This window comes from Boleophthalmus pectinirostris, unplaced genomic scaffold, assembly GCF_026225935.1.
Source record: "Boleophthalmus pectinirostris isolate CB_2022bp ecotype Guang Dong unplaced genomic scaffold, ASM2622593v1 HiC_scaffold_18, whole genome shotgun sequence".
Taxonomy (NCBI): Eukaryota; Metazoa; Chordata; class Actinopteri; order Gobiiformes; family Gobiidae; genus Boleophthalmus; species Boleophthalmus pectinirostris.
In genome coordinates this window covers 41,086,399-41,103,217 of record NW_026571133.1, presented here as the reverse complement: position 1 = coordinate 41,103,217, position 16,819 = coordinate 41,086,399, and the positions used below count along the sequence as shown (strand labels likewise).

At 39.9% G+C, this 16,819-nt stretch overlaps 1 protein-coding gene across 1 annotated transcript in view; it reads left to right on the top strand.

Moving 5' to 3' along the window:
• The window catches only part of igsf9a (immunoglobulin superfamily, member 9a), a 242,568-nt gene that overhangs the window by 139,853 nt on the left and 85,896 nt on the right, over window positions 1-16,819 (top strand). The window contains exon 8 of the mRNA XM_020919260.2: window positions 10,667-10,812. Coding sequence (XP_020774919.2) covers window positions 10,667-10,812 — 146 coding nt within the window. The remainder of the gene's footprint in view (window positions 1-10,666; window positions 10,813-16,819) is intronic.

Below are 16,819 nucleotides of genomic sequence, written 5' to 3'. Positions count from 1 at the left end.
AAGCTCTGTGTATATTCTTTAGGCAGATCTATAAGCCAGCTCATATTGATAGTCTACTTTGCAGTGACATCATACTGGGGGTGTTCTCTATAGCTGGGTTTCACGTGACGTCACAGGGCTACGTTTGTCAGCACGAGAAATCAGATGGAGGGCAGGACGTGAACTAACTGGAGGAAGCTGTTGTGTCTTTTTCTGGAAAATGGCTATGTGTTGTGTAGTTTACGGATGTGCCAATCGTTCTAACTTAGAGAAGGAAAAGCGATTTTTGAAAAACAAAAAGTGGATTACAAACCTACGTTTGCGGTCGGGAGGAGCAGAATCCGCAAATGCTCGTGTCTGCAGTGACCACTTTCTCAAAGGTATTTTACAAAGATAGGTTGTTTTTTGTGGTTTACCTAAACATAAACAAATCAATAACAACTAACGGCTAACGACATTTGTTGACATTAAATAGTTCGGATAGATCGGTCACTGCCGATACACTGCAGTTTTTTCCATGAGGGTCTATACACATAAAATAAGAGAAACACTCACCCCGGCGAAGACCAAACGATAATCATCATTTAGGCGTTTTGCACCAAGGTTGAGGACACATCCACTGACAAAAAAAGTTATTTGCCTCCAAACTTTTGTACCCCTTCATCTGTTGTCTGATGTAGAATGATGTCTGGAGAACTAGGTAATTTGTGATATCCACTGCCTCGATTGTCAGCAAATCTTTTACTTTAGTGGAAAATGCCCTCATTTTCATCAGATGGGGTCACGTCCAATATATTTGTCGACTAACTGCTCGTACTTTTGCCTTGCTACTGGCTCTAAATCCTTACAATAAGAACTCTTCTCCATATCTGTGTTCTCCAGAGCCGTGTTTGTTTGTCATGTTTGTCTTCACTTCCTGCCCTCCACCTGAAATTCATGCATCATCGTGATCACGTGACTGAAACCCTTCTATTTCCAGAATATTCAGAAGTTACCGTGGTGACACAATGCATACGTTAACAAACAGTGACAAAAAAGTTTTAAGATAGTCTGAAAACTCAAGAAAAAATACAAAATGGATTTGAAGATACATTGTGTAACTTCGTCAAACGCTTTTCTTAATGGAGATGTTATTGCTTTGTCTAAAATGTTTCCCAGTATGGCATTAAACCTTTCTGTCTTCATGGAAACTGAACCAGACCAAGTTACAGGTCAGATCTGTGGCGATGCAACGCTGCTCACAGTTAGAATGTCTCTATGTGTTTCTGAGCTATAAAACCACCTGTAATTGAATAAATGTAAGGTAGAACTGTTTTAAGTCACACTGTGGAACATTCTAGGCAGAGCAATGACATATCCACAGAAGCAATGTGAAGGATCCCAACCGAAAAATGTTATTTGACATTGTTTAAACGCACAAATCATCTCACCTTTTGTTATTCCAACTAAGTCAAATCCTTTTGGTCAGATTGTGTTCAGCTCAGATTAAAGTCTAACTCGAGTATCTGAGTTTGTAACAGAGTAGTGCTTTCAGTTAGCATCACACCCCCAGGAAACGCTGACGACATTAGCTGCAAAGTATCAATATAAAATAAAAACTTCACATAGATAATACCTTAAACTGTAAAAAGTGATGTAACCATTTCACCATCCGAAATGATTCTAAAGTAAATCGGAAGTCATTGCGCATTTCCTTCCCCACTTTGTTAAAAATTATCTGTCAGATGTGATATCATTGGGAATTGCGAATCTCTCATTTCTTCATCCAAATTTCACTACCATCTCCAGCTGTAATGAATTCACTACCCCGGCCGGAAGACAGGGAGCCGAGATAGAATTCAAATCCTATTGCGGAATCACTTTAAAAAGAAAATTGAAATAGCCGAGAATTGGAGCCAGGAGGAACAGACGGAGCTCGTGGTGAGGAGAGGTTTCTCTAAAGCAGTTGTATCCGGGAGAGGCGCCGAGCATGATGGGAAATGGTTCAAAACGGCCTCCTCATCCTCCCACTGAGAATCACACAAATGCTCTTACAAAAAGCACGACCAGTCCAACAGGTGCCATTTAGCAAGATTTAGTTTTAAGGCTGGAAGTTTCGCAAAAAAGATCAGATTTTTCTTCCAAATTCTCTTCATATTTTAAAGGGGCTGGACCCAACTTTTTCACGTAGTAATGGAAAGTTAGTTTTGCCCTTGTTACAGATTGTAAAAGTCAAAAATAAGCTAATCAATATCTTATTAAAGGGCACATATAACGCGACTTTCTGATCTATGTTGCGATGTTTCCTTATCACGACTTGTGTTTCGTTTCATTCACACATGTCCTGCATATTTAAGGTAGCCAGGCTAGTGCCACCTAGTGCCTCCCCTCAATTTCATTTCTCTCCAGCAACTAGGTCAGGAATCAAAATACACTAGACGGTTCGCAGAAAACCCTGGAAGTGCAAATTCAGACACCAACCAATCAGCGAAGAGCCATACATTCAGTGTTGGCAACGAGTCCCGAGATCGAGAATTTAAAGGGAATATTTGGTGAATTTCATCAAGGGGAAAGACGTTATTGTCCTTCTTCCTACAAGATTTTGGAAAAAGCTTAATATACCAGTTAGCCCTGTTAGCGGTGCACTACATACTTGACGACCAAATAGCAATTATTGGTTAAATGATAAAAAGTTCCTGCAAGGTCAGACGGTTTCTACGAAGTGAAACTAACTGATGAATCAGGCTGGTGCCACCTAGTGCCTCCGCTCAATTTCATTTTTCTCCAGCGACTAGGTCAGAAATCGGAATACACTACACAGTTCGCAAAAACCCTGAAAGTGAGAGTACAGGCACCAACCAAACAGTAAAGAGCCATATATTCTGTGTTGGCAACGATTCCCAAGATCAAGGATTTAAAGCCAGAACAAAGACAATGTTTGGTGAATTTTATCAAGAGGAAAGACGTTATTGCCCTTCTTCCTACGGGATTTAGGAAAAGCTTAATACACCAGCCCTGTTAGCAGAGCATTACATACGTCACGACCAAATAGCAGCGATTGGTTAAATAAAAAAGTACCCGCCTACCGTCGAGCAATCCTAATGCTGCAAGGTTTCCACAAAGTGAAACCGGCTGATGAATCAGGCTAAATTTAAGATGAGTTCTTTTCTTAAACTGAAAACACTCCGTTCTGTGATGTTAGGTTAAGTTGCTTTATTTGTACCCGTAGGTAAATTTGTTTTGCAGATTTGAGAGGCTGGTCCCACATTTCATTCATCCACAGTCTACACCAGTGTTTGAGAAACAAACCTTTGTAGTGATCGTGCCTCTGAACAATTAGTATTACTGAAGTTTTAAACAATGAAGCAGCAATTAAAGGATCCATAACTCGCCTATTTGGACATTAAATGTAGCCCATTTCTTTTTCTTTTCAACATTCAATTAAACCAGCAATATTGGAACAAAAGAGTCAATAAAATAATTACAAAAAGATTAGAAATTATACAAAACATATCTTTTTTGTTTGATTGTGACAAGGCAACCCCCCCAAAAATCTCTACATAACATATAAAACACAATTACAAATAAAGTGTTCCAGAGCTCCAGTGCAGAATGGTATTGATCCATAAATAAATCATTCATTCATCACGCTTAGCAAAACATCACAATAAATATTAAATATATTAAAAAACACAGTTTTCCAAGACAGAGTATTAAAATCGATAAATAGTTTACAGTTTATTCATAAGTACAATAGCAGCTGGAATGAAGCTCCTTTTAAAACGATTCGTTCTAGATCTTGGGACTAAAAGCCTCTGACCAGAGGGAAGCAGCTGAAACTCTGAGTTTAGAGGATGCTGCATGTCTTTTAGAATCCTCTGGGACATTCGCTGTAACTGTCTTGAGTACAGGGAGTTCTGGCTGCTCTGAAGATGAACACTCATCTTACTCGCCCATTTAACCCACTGATTCAGAGAGTTCTTGTTTTTGGAAGAGATGCTCTCAAACTATGAGACCAGTGAAAAAGTTCAAACTGATTCCACAAACGTTTTATAGAACAATGTCATCACGGTTCTATTTACGCGGTAGAAGGACAATTTCCTCAGACAATTGGAACTGGAATTGCTGATCTCTACTGGACAAAAGGTAAAAGGGAGCTTTAAATTTGAAATCCAACAATTTCAACTTTGGAGATGTAGACAGACTGCTATAAAGCATAACACAAACATGTGTTAATGAAACACAACTCCAGGCATGTTTTTGAGGAGGAAGCGACAGTATAACCTGGCTAAAATCTTACAAGAGTCAATTTGGGTAATACAGAACCTTTAAAAAGTGATTCACCAGCCAGGACCATGCCACAACAATGGTATACAATAAAGAAATGGATGGATGTGATGTCTTGGCGGAGACTCAGGACAGGGGCTCTATCTCATTCATCCATTAAATCATCCTTTTGTTTTCAATCTAAAATTAATAGTTGCTTGTGAAGTTAAGGCTGTCTGTGTTTTATTTTTATTCTAGTTGTTGTTCTGTTGTAAATTGTAAAACACTCTATAACTGCACTGATGCTCAATTTGATCCAATTGGCATGTTATTTTTATTTATTTATTTAATATTTTATCAGGTAAGTCAATTGAGAACACCTTTCACCATGACCGGGCCAAGAGGCAGCATAAATCAGCACAAACAGAATAGTGTATTTTGTACATATCAATCATAACATGAAACAGTGAATAGAAACATGAGACAGTGACACATTTGCAGATTAAAGATATAAAAGAGTTAAAAGCGTGTGCAATGATCCTATATAATACTCTGGATGGAGTTTTTAAAAGTCGACAGAGGTAAAAATGAAATAAAATGTAAAGTTTGTTGAAGGTGGTTCCAGTTTAACCTTATTCATCAGCCAGTTTCACTTCGCGGAAAGATTGGCAGTTCCAGGACTGAAATCATCTCATGAGTTTAAAAACACAGTATTACCCACATGACATCACAAGATGAAACAGAGCACTTCCTGTTTAAGAGAAGAACTCAGATATGTTTGTCTGATTCATCAGCCGGTTTCACTTTGTAGAAACCGTCTGACCTCGCAGCTTTAGGATTCGTTCTCTTGACGTTAGGCTGGTACTTTTTTTATTTAACCAGTTGCTGCTATTTGGTCGTGACGTATGTAATGCGCCGCTAAAGGGGTTAACTGGTATATGAAGCTTTTCCCAAATCCTGTAGGAAGAAGGGCAATAATGTCTTTCCCCTTGATAAAATTCACCAAACATTCTCTTTGTTCCTGATTTTAATCCTCGATCTTGGAAAACATTGCCAACACAGAATGTCTGGCTCTGGTGCCCGAACTCGCACTTCCGGGGTTTTTGTGAACTGTCTAGTGTATTCTGATTCCTGACCTAGTTGCTGGAGAGAAATAAAGTTGAGCGGAGGCACTAGGTGGTGCCAGCCTGACTAGGTTCTACCCACTTGCTGCAGAGAATTGAAATGAGGAGCGGCCAAATACTGAATGCTCTATTCCACTTTATGATGTCATGAAGCGGTAGATTCCAAATTAATTGTAAGCGTGTCTCTTGACAGGTGCATTTTGATAGTAAAAGGAATCACAGGATGTATTACTCCTGATGCTCCTGACTACAGGAGCTGTAATGCTGTAAGTGGAGCGGCTTTGTAGTTTACTAAAGTCGTACTAAGACACTCGAATAAATTCATATAAAAGGCGCTCTGGATTATAAGGGGCGCAGTTGATTTGATGAAATTAAAGGCTTTTAAGTGCCCCTATAGTGCGGAAGATTTACTTTATTTTATTTAATGAGACAGGGACAGCGCACAGTTTTTACATTAACCTTAACAGGAGAGATGCATTGTATCAGGTTGTAGCAACATACTGTAACTGCTCCCATTTACCTTTAGTTCAGCAGAGATCAGCAATTCCAGGGCTGAAATCATCCAAATGATTCTAGTGAAGGTGTGTGGAGCACTTCCTGTATGACATCACACGGTGTGGTTTTAGGAGTGTTTTTAGTTTGGGAGAAGAACTCAGCCTAAATATACAGGGTTTGTGAGTTAAACATGCGTGAATGAAACAAAACACAACTTCAATTCTGTTTGTGATGAGGAAACAACAAGTAATAAATCCATCAACCAACAAAATGTGACATTTAATGAAACTTCTTACCGGTAACTCAATACGATCTGGTAATTTCTCGTAACTATGAATCACACGGACATTAACATTTTCCTTGGGTCTATTAAATAACAATTAGTCAGTTCTTCCTCGGTAGTGTCAGCTGTGTGCGGATGACTCTGTGCGGTCCAAGTCTCATTAGCGTGCCCCTGCCATCACAACAACTTCAAGCAATATGGTGTTCATTAGCTTCTGTTAACATTAGCCACATGCTCGTGCTGATTTAAATAGTGTTGTACGAGCGGAGGCACATACCAGAGCACGTACTGTAAATGACTCACTTGACCTTTTTGCTAATGCTACAGTGTGCGCGGAAATGTGTTCTCTGAGATGTACACGAGTTCAGATGAGTAGTTCTTTGTACTGTTTAAGAGCAGTTCTGTTCACAGTATGGCGATAAATGTGATAAAATGAAAAATGTAAATGTATTTCTAGTAGCAGTGGGGTAAAATAATCTAATTTATTACGGGCTTTGTAATCGCAAAACAATGTCTTACTCATTTACTCTTTTACTTCCTGAAGCCTGTTGTTTGTTGGAGTTTGGGCTGCAGACGCCTCTCGTTTGTACTCGGACCAGAACTGCTCATGCCAACAGCTCCAGCGGTTTCTGTGCTCGCTGTGACATGTTTTGCATTTAAATGGTGTTGTAGGGTGAAAGTGCTTCTGTGATGTGCAAACTGGTTTAGACCTGGTTTAGTCCTGGTTTAGACCTGGTTAAGTCCTGGCTTAGACCTGGTTCAGTCTTGGTTTAGTCCTGGTTTAGACCTGGTTTAGACCTGATTAAGTCCTGGTTTAGTCCTGGTTTAGTCCTGGTTAAGTCTTGGTTTAGACCTGGTTCAGTCCTGGTTTAGTCCTGGTTTAAACCTGGTTAAATCCTTTTTTAGACCTGGTTTAGACCTGGTTTAGTCCTGGTTTAGATCTGGTTTACACCTGATTTACTCCTGGTTTAGACCAGGTTAAGTCCTGGTTTAGACCTGGTTCAGTCTTGGTTTAGTCCTGGTTTAGTCCTGGTTTAGACCAGGTTAAGTCCTGGTTTAGTCCTGGTGTAGTCCTGGTTTAGTCCTGGTGTTCCTGGTTTAGTCCTGGCGATCAGCTCTGGGGTTGCGGCGTGTATATTTATAATCCACTAATGACACGGCGTAAGTTCAGTCCTGGTTTAGACCTGGAGGTGCTTCTGTGATGTGCAAACTCTTCTCTGCACAGTTTGCAATAAACAACGCTTTTTTAAAGAGAAATTTACCATCCAGCACACCCAGAGCTGTTTCATATCACGCTCATGGATTGTTGTAGTCTGAACAGTGTGCGTCAGTATAATTGGCGTACCACGACATAGGGCATTGACAAATGTTCCACATTGTTTCGCATTTATAATTATATTTATTCGTAATTAACGTGTGAATGTCCCACCCCTAATTTCTAGTGTTTACCCTGCGTTCGATTATCATTCCGAATCTTTTTTTCCCGGAAGTTGCCTAACGACACGCGTGACACGCCCCTTTTCCTGGAATGGTGCGAGTCAAACCCCAGTGGCGAAAAAAGTTGACCAAGCAAGGATTCTGAGTCAGAATCCAACATGACTGCGCCCACTGTGACGTGTAAATATGAAGTGTTTTCATTGTGTTTGGACACTTTGGTGGTTTAAATGATAATTTCAGTCACTCGTATCACTGCAGAACTTTACTGTGTCCGTATCACTGCTTATGGGTGTGGGAGTCGGTGTTGTGGTGAGGCCAACATTGAACAAATAGTTCATTTAATGCGTGTTAATGTCCCTAAGGTTGTAACGGAAGAGAAATCATAACATAAAATGAAGTGCAAATTTAAAAAAATAGATGAAGTGGCAGCGTTTTCATAAGATGAGGGAATAGTCATAATCATAATCCACGTAGTCCGACATGCCAAACATAATAATACGCTTCTCGGACGTGATGCCTAATCTGAGGTCCAAGTGGGGGTCGGAAGATAATCGAACGCAGGGTTAGTATTAAAGTAGAGCACAATTTTACATTTTGTTTATTAGAAATTGTTGATTTAAAGCTACCATCTGCAACTCTTTCTTTTTTTACCTGTAAATCACATGACCTATTGCCCCTCAAATCAAATCAGACTTTATTTATAGAGCACTTTTCATACAAAACTGCAACACAAAGCGCTCCCTTCACCTGGGCCCTCCCTCCTTCCTCACCTGGCCTTTGTTCAGACTCACCTGTGCTCTCGGCTCTTCTTCTGTCAGGCCAAAGCTGGAGCGATCAGACTGCAGTAAAGTACACGACATCTAGTGGTGGTATGTGAGAAGGCAACAGGGGCGGTGCAGCCAGTCTAATTATGGATGGTAGCTTTAAAGGACTTTAAAAAACTTTTATATTTTTGCAAAATGGTTACTTGGCGATGGTATGGGATAGGTGATAGGTGAAAACTGTAATTTTCTGAGAACTCAAAGCCTCAAATGCATGGCAATACTGCATACATGAATCTACAAAAATACAACTGTGAGTACACTAACGATGAGCGATATTGTGACTTGGATAAAAACATATAAAAGTACATTTAAACTTCCAGCTACATTATATGATGGACTTTCAGTTTTCCTCGCAGTACATAGGGTGAATACATAAGCTGTTACATGATGCTGTCTTCGGCCTCTGCTTTCTCTAAATATGAGCGTGTCTAAATGCCGTGGGTGTGTTTCTTTCCTTCACCTCCGTGCATACAGCTCCAGAGATGTGTCCCAGCTCCCACACTCACCCACAGCCAAATTTACTGCTTTTAGATGGACGTGTGGGGATTGGCTTCTCCTGATAGCTGCCATGTTAGCTGTGTTTTTAAAGGACACACATTATGCCAAATTTGGACTTTTTGGAGCTTTTAACCATGTTATATTATATTGGAGTTGTATTTTGTTTCATTCACACTTGTTCCATTAATTCAAAGTTGTCTGTGCTCTGTTTACATTTTGACAGTTTTGTTGTGTCACAGGTAAAGGTCTGAACACCATTTTTAAAGAGGTTGTATCAGAGTCCTGCACCAAGTCAGGTACCCAAAGAATACCTACAAATAGTTGCTGAAACAGGCCGGTATTAACATTCTGGAATTTTACGAGCAGGTACGCGGGTGGGTAGTGATTACACACGGGCGGGTCAGGTAAATCAAATGAATGACAAATGGGAGAAAAATACGTGACACATGTCCAGGGCCCTGGAAACAAGTGCCATTTCCCGGTCTTTTCCCGGAACGATGGCAGACCAGGTTGAGAGAGTGACTTTAGTGTTTTTATTACATAAAACCATCAGTGGAAGTGATTGGCTTGGTGGCTCCTGGTTTAGTCCTGGTTTAGACCTGGTTTAGACCTGGTTAAGTCCTGGATAAATCCTGGTTTAGACCTGGTTTAATCCTGGTTCAGTCCTGGTTTAGACCTGGTTAAGTCCTGGTTCAGTCCTCTGTTTAGTCCTGTTTTAGTTCTGGTTAAGTCCTGGTTAAGTCCTGGTTTAGACCTGGTTTAGTCCTGGTTTAGACCTGGTTTAGACCTGATTAAGTCCTGGTTTAGTCCTGGATAAGTCCTGGTTTAGACCTGGTTTAATCCTGGTTCAGTCCTGGTTTAGACCTGGTTTAGTTCTGGTTAAGTCCTGGTTTAGTTCTGGTTAAGTCCTGGTTTAGACCTGGTTTAGTCCTGGTTTAGACCTGGTTTAGATCTGGTTAAGTCCTGGTTTAGTCCTGGATAAGTCCTGGTTTAGACGTGGTTTAATCCTGGTTCAGTCCTGGTTTAGACCTGGTTAAGTCCTGGTTCAGTCCTCTGTTTAGTCCTGGTTTAGTTCTGGTTAAGTCCTGGTTTAGACCTGGTTCAGTCCTGGTTTAGACATGGTTAAGTCCTGGTTAAGTCCAGGTTTAGAGCTGGTTTAGTCCTGTTTCCATCCTGGTTCATTCTTGGTTCAGTCCTGGTTTACTCCTGGTTTAGACCTGGTTAAGTCCTTGTTCAGTCCTGGTTTAGTCCTTGTTTAGACCTGGTTAATTCCTGGTTTAGACCTGGTTTAGTCCTGGACTATTGGACTGTAGGACTAATGGCCTGACCCCAGTTTATCACGGGTACAGGCGGGTAACAGGTTCAATGTTAACGGGTCCAGGAGGGTGCGGATTTAACTTTGATATAATCATGGGTTAACGGGTGGGTGCGGTGCTGTACTGTGTCAGTGCGGACAAGTGCGGGTCTCCAAAAATGAACCCTTGCAGGACTCTGGGTTATATTGTGCAAAAAAGCTTTTTTCATCCATGCATGTTTGAGTAATTTAGCGATCTCTCCCGGGCCTTATTCAAACCCTCCTTTACAGTTATCTGTACAAAAGCATGATGCAAAACAATAGACTACAACTTCACAAACCTGATACAATGTGCGGTAGTTTCATGCAGATGTGTAATGCGCTCTGAAGGGGGGTGACTTAGCGCAGAGAGTAAAAGGAGGGAAACATACATTTTCAGTAAAAGGTACCATGGTGATCTGAATATGTTTCTTGTTTTCTCTCCCAGCTCTCTAAAGTCCCGCGTGAAGATCATGGTGGACGGGACCCTGCTCATCTCCAGGCTGCTCCCGGAGGATTCTGGGACGTACACGTGTATGCCCACCAACGGCCTCCTGACCCCGCCCACTGCCTCTGCGAACCTCACCGTGATGCGTAGGTGTCTCCATAGCCTCGTGTTGTTTCGGGGTATTAGATCAGTGGTTCTTAGACATTTCTCACATTCGTTGAAGAGGGGGTATTATGCAGCATTGATTTTTTGAGTTTTCTGCCGTGTTACAATGCCGATCCCTCGTCAAGAACATGCCTGAAGAGGTTTTAGGTGTCATCCATACAAGTTTCAGTAATTGATCGATGTCTCCCAGGCCGTATTTGAACCCTCTGTACAGTTAGCAGTGTGTCACCCATGCTCCCATGCAACAATGTACAAAAGCATAATCCAAAACTGTATGCAGTAACTTGACAAACCTATCAATAAAATCAATAACATGGAGAATATAGCATTTTCAAAACTATAAAAGTGAATATATGGTACGTGTTAGCAGTTATTACCCCACAGAAGTAAAATAGGCGCTCTTTTGCAGGACTATCAATGGGTGGTTGCCATAGTAATTAACGATTCAAAACAAAATAGTATATCTGAGAAATGCTCAAAGCAGTAGTGTGCGGCAACTTTTATGCGTAGGCAAGCAGATTTGGGGTGTACATTGATATTTAACCAGTAACAATTTAATAAAACCAGTATTTATACATACTACATTGCAAATATATTTATTTCTTTATTTTACTGACATATTAAATGCATACAGACTGAGCTATTAAATGGTATACAGAGTCAAAATAGAGAGACCTAGACCTACATAGTTTATTAATATTTGTATATTGGACTGTATTTGACTAGCCTGATTCATCACTTCGTGGAAACCGTCTGACCTTCATTAGGATTCGTTCGCTTGACAGTAGGCGGGTACTTTTTTAATTTAACCAATCACTGCTATTTGGTCGTGACATATGTAATGCACCAAATCAAGTAGGAAAAAGGGCAATAACATCTCTCCCCTTGATAAAATTCACCAAACATTCTCTTTGTTCCTTTAAATATTCGATCTCGGGAATCGTTGACAATACAGAATACAGAATGTATGTCTTCGTCTACATCCATCTTGACCTATTTGTTTACTGTTGTGCTGTGCCACAAAAGGGACCCTGTCATGGATTCACAGCTCATCACTGATTGGCCGGTGCACGTTCTACAACTTTCGGGGTTCTTGCAAACTGGCCTGGCTAATATTTGACGCCCTCTTTGTACAAACAGGATTATTTGTGGTCAGTTTGTTTTTTCACAATTTGTCCTTTTCCTACACCTTATTTATCCAGCTATTGATGTCTATGTTATTATTATTATTATTATTATTATTATTATGCATCTAGAAACCATATGAATAACATATGACAGCTCTACACAAAATGCACATTCATGAAGATCACGAAACAATACTAACAACAACAGTGCACTGGTCAGACAAGTGCACTTATAATACAAACTCACTTATAATACAAACTCACTCATAATACAAACTCACTTATAATACAAACTCACTTATAATACAAACTCACTTACAATACAAACTCACTTATAATACAAACTCACTTATAATACAAACTCACTTATAATACAAACTCACTTACAATACAAACTCATTTATAGTATAAACTCACTTATAATACAGACACACTTGTAAAATAAACTCACTTATAATACAGCCCGATGTGTCACGTCCCGTCATGTCAGAAAAGCGCATTCTCTCACTCACCTGCCTCTCACTGATGCAAAACTACATATTTCCTGAAGAAACGTCTTGTATTTCCCTGAAGCGGAGTAGATCCAGAACAGAAACATGTTCCTCCACACATGTGTAATGGTGCTGTTATTCCACCATGTTTCAAACAGACAGAAGAAAACGGGATTATCTGCATATAATTCAAAACTATTTAATTTTACTTTTGACACAGGATGATTTTAGATTTTATTGGTCAACCACTGCTTGCCTTGATTGTCCTGACCGCACGTCACCGGCTCAAAGTGTTACCTATAAACAGGAAGCTGAAACCCATGAATACCAGGTAAATCGAGTCTTGGGCTGCATTCTCGCTTTTCAGGAACTAAACCTGAAATGAACCAGGGCTTGGACTTGGACAAGACCAGAACACAGCCATGTCTACACCATGATTACATTGTTGTTGTTTCCACCGTGTCCTGGTGAAGAGGTTGCGGGTTAAATTGCGTTGGCTCAGTCGTTCGCCCTCAAGCACCCTCGTGAGCCGCTGTTTTCAGATATAGTCTACCTGCGATCCGGGTAAGCACTTCCCGAATCCTATTTACAAGAAATTCAAAGTCAATTTCAATACTAAGTGAAAGACTGGATATTCTACACCAGGGGTTCCCCGAGATAAACACGCAATCAACTCAAGACCCCCGCAGTGAAAGGAAATTGACGGGAGTGATCATTTTAAGAAGCAAAACATGTGAAATCTGAATGAATGATGTTATCGGGCCCACTTTCTCCAACGTTTTCATGTAAAGAACAGATTAAATGTAATGCTGTCAAAAGATAAAAAAAAAAAAAAAAAGAGAGAGATTAATTCATTGTAATCTGTAATTAATTAATCTAATTAATCTATTTTTTAATCTCACCTAAAAATTGCTGAGAAAAGCCCAGTCCGGCAAACTAAATACGAGTGTAAAGTAAAATATACAAATGATGACTGTAAGCGTATCATGCATCATTTGTCTTGGATATTTTTTTTTTTGGCATTAATAAAAACATTTTAAGCAGCCTAAACTAACGGATGTGGTCTAACCTCGCACACATTTTAGGCAATTCCTTTCCGCTTCTCCATGTTTGATAGTGCTTAAGAAAGCGAATGTCCCCTTTAGGGATGGGCATTCGATGAAATTTTATTAATCGATCGTCGGGAGAATTAACGATGGATGTTCGATTAACATTTTTATATAATAAGTATCAGCATTAGTATTACTATTACTAATCTGCATAAATAAACTCAACTTTACAACATATAAACCATCACCACTCTAGAGCCACATCAGCCCATTTGACATTATAATGTGTTTAATGCAGCTTTGCTCAACTCTCACAGAAACGAAACTTAAAACATGCATGGCTCATTTGCATAAACTAAGCAGAGGAAAAAAAAAAATTTTAAAATGCTCTTGTGCACTGATGCGGTTCAGCTTCTGTCGGACTAAAGGACACGACTCAGTGGAACATGAGTGTTCTTTCTGTGACGAGGGATGTTCTGCTGATGGTGAGTCTGTTCTGTGTGTGTGTCGTGCCATGTTTTCAGAGCTCATAAATGTGCTGGTTTGTCGCAGATTTAGGCCAGAACGGGAATGAAAATTACAATTCTTTGAGGGACAGACATCAGATTTTATAATAAGGCAACTCGCATACTGAAACAGTGAAGTTAGAGATTATAAATGAGATTAAAGCGATTAAAAAACATAACACGCTAAATATGACTGGAATTAATGAATCACAATTAACGCGATAATTTGACACCCCTAATTAAATTCATTGTTATTAAAATTACATCTTGAAATCATTACCAATAATAGAAATTTTTTAGACAGTAATTACTAATTCATTACAAAATAACATTATCAGATCAAAGTCTGTGTTAAAGGTGCACTGCGTAACTTTTCAGACTGGAGGTCTGCTACTATGGAGATGCTATTGCTTTGCCTGTAATATTCCACAATATGGTATTAATGAATTACAATTAGCTGCATGTATTCAATTATGGATGTTTTTATTTCTCAAAAATACCTTTAAAAACATGCACTCTTACTGTGAGTTGAGTAGCCTCTTCATAGATCTTACCTGTACATTGGCCTGGTGGAGTCTCCTGCTTGTTTGATTGGAGACGAGCTGGTTTTGACGTTCTGGAATTTTATGGGCAGGTATGCGGGCAGGTAGTAATAACACACGGGCGGGTCAGGACTAAACCAGGACTACAACAGAACTAATCATGGACATAAGAGAGAGGGAGAACCCCCGAGCCTGTGGAGCAGGGTGTCCGCAAAGCGCGATCGGGACTTCGTGTGGCTTGGAGCACTGCACCGGTCATTTTGCCTGCGGTCACCCAACGGTCTACACGGGCACACCTTCAGCTTGTCCAAACAGTGAGTCCTGGTTCAGTCCTGGAATCAATCCTAGGTTAGTCCTGGTTTAGTCCTGGTTCAGTCCTGGTTCAGTCCGTGGCGTGTGCGGCGCAAAAGTCCGGCATCTCGATCAATGTTTCTTCTGCTCAGGAAATAAAGCCTGTGAAGTGATGACAGTCGAGTTGCATCTGTGAAATTGTATTCGTACTGGAGAAAGTGTAACCGTTTCATTTAATTTCGTGATTGTAATTCTTGAAGTCGTAACTTTTCAGTTCGTATTCTGAAGGATGCTTCAGTTAGAATACTTTTAATTTGTGTGTGATGTATCACGGGCACGGGCGGGTAACGGGTTGAATGTTAACAGGTCCGGGCAGGTGTGGGTTTAACTTTGATACAATCACAGGTTAAGGTGCGGGTGCAGTGCTGTACTGCGCGGGCGTGGGTGGGTGCAGGTCTCCAAAAATTGACCCGTGCAGGACTCTGCTCTGTAATACTTGAGGTAAAGCAACAACATCTCCATGTAGACAAGTAACTGCTCGAGTGCTTGACCAGAAAAGTTACACAGTGCATGTTTAATTCATCTATATTTTTATTATTTGGAGTGATTCGTGCATGTTTGAGTGATCTTCAAGACGTCATTTACACGCCCACTGCTCGGTATTTACTTCTTTCTCCAAGATTTGGCAGGATCATGCAGACATTTTGGTACAAATGATAAAAAATATCTCTCTAGTGATCTGCAGCTATCCATAAAAGAGAGAAGTCATTTTAAAGCTATACTGCAATTCAAAATGTCCAAATTAAACATCAAGTTCTATAAGTGTTATAGATTATAACTCTATAACAGACACAAGAACAATAAGTCTGCTTTAAACTGCTAAGAAAAGTTTTTTTGTTTTTCGTGACATATATTTGTTCAAAGAGCACATATTACACTATTTTCTGATCTATGCTATAATATTCTTCATCACAAACAGACCTGGAGTTGTGTTTTGTTTCATACACACATGTTTAACACACAAATCCTGCAGATTTAGGCTGAGTTCTTCGAATGGAAAATACTCTGTTCTACCTTGTGTGTCATGTGATAATACAGGAAGTGCTCCACTTCACTAGAATCATTTGGATAATATCAGCCCTGGAATTGCCAATCAAAGGTAAAACGTTGCTGTTAACTTGAAAACGACCGCTTCATGACATCACAAGCTGGAACAGAGCATTTTGGGCTTTGGAGATGTAGAGAGACTAATAATAAAGGATTACTCAAACATGTGTGAATGAAACAAAACACAACTCCAGGTATGTTTCTGATGAAGTAACAGCATTGTAACATGGCTAAATGCTCAAAAGAGTCAGTTTTGTGCAGTTATAGGAACTATCAAATTCTATTTTTTTACTAGTTTAAGATGACCAGGTGTCCCTATTTACCCGGGACAGTACCAGTTATGAGCCCCGAGTCCCCTGTCCCAGCAGATTTAAACAAAACCAGTGATTTGTCATAGTTTTATACAAGAAATGTCCCAGGTGTCTCTATTTTTGACTAATCTGATCCCTGCCAACAGTAAAGAGAGGCATACATCGTCATTTGTTTTGGTAAAATACAGAAAAGTTGCTTAAAAATGACCAAAACACAAAGAAAATGTGACTATACAGACTCAATCCGTGCATCATTCGTTCATTCGTTTTTCAATATAAAAACAAAAATAAGAAAACGAAAAATAATTTTCTTCATTATTTGTCTCCAAAACCAAAATGAAATAATGGATAGTGATTTGTTTTTTTTCATTTTTAGTTTTGTGTTTAAATGAAAAATGGAAAAGAACGAATAACAGCCGTTTTCCTTTTCTGTGACTTAAACTGCAATGCTGGACTAAACCAAGACTGAAACAGGTCTAAACAAACCAGGTCTAAAGGTCCTGGTTCTGGTCCAGTCCCAGTGTCAGGGACCAGGACTGAACCAGGAGTGTCAGGACTGGCCTG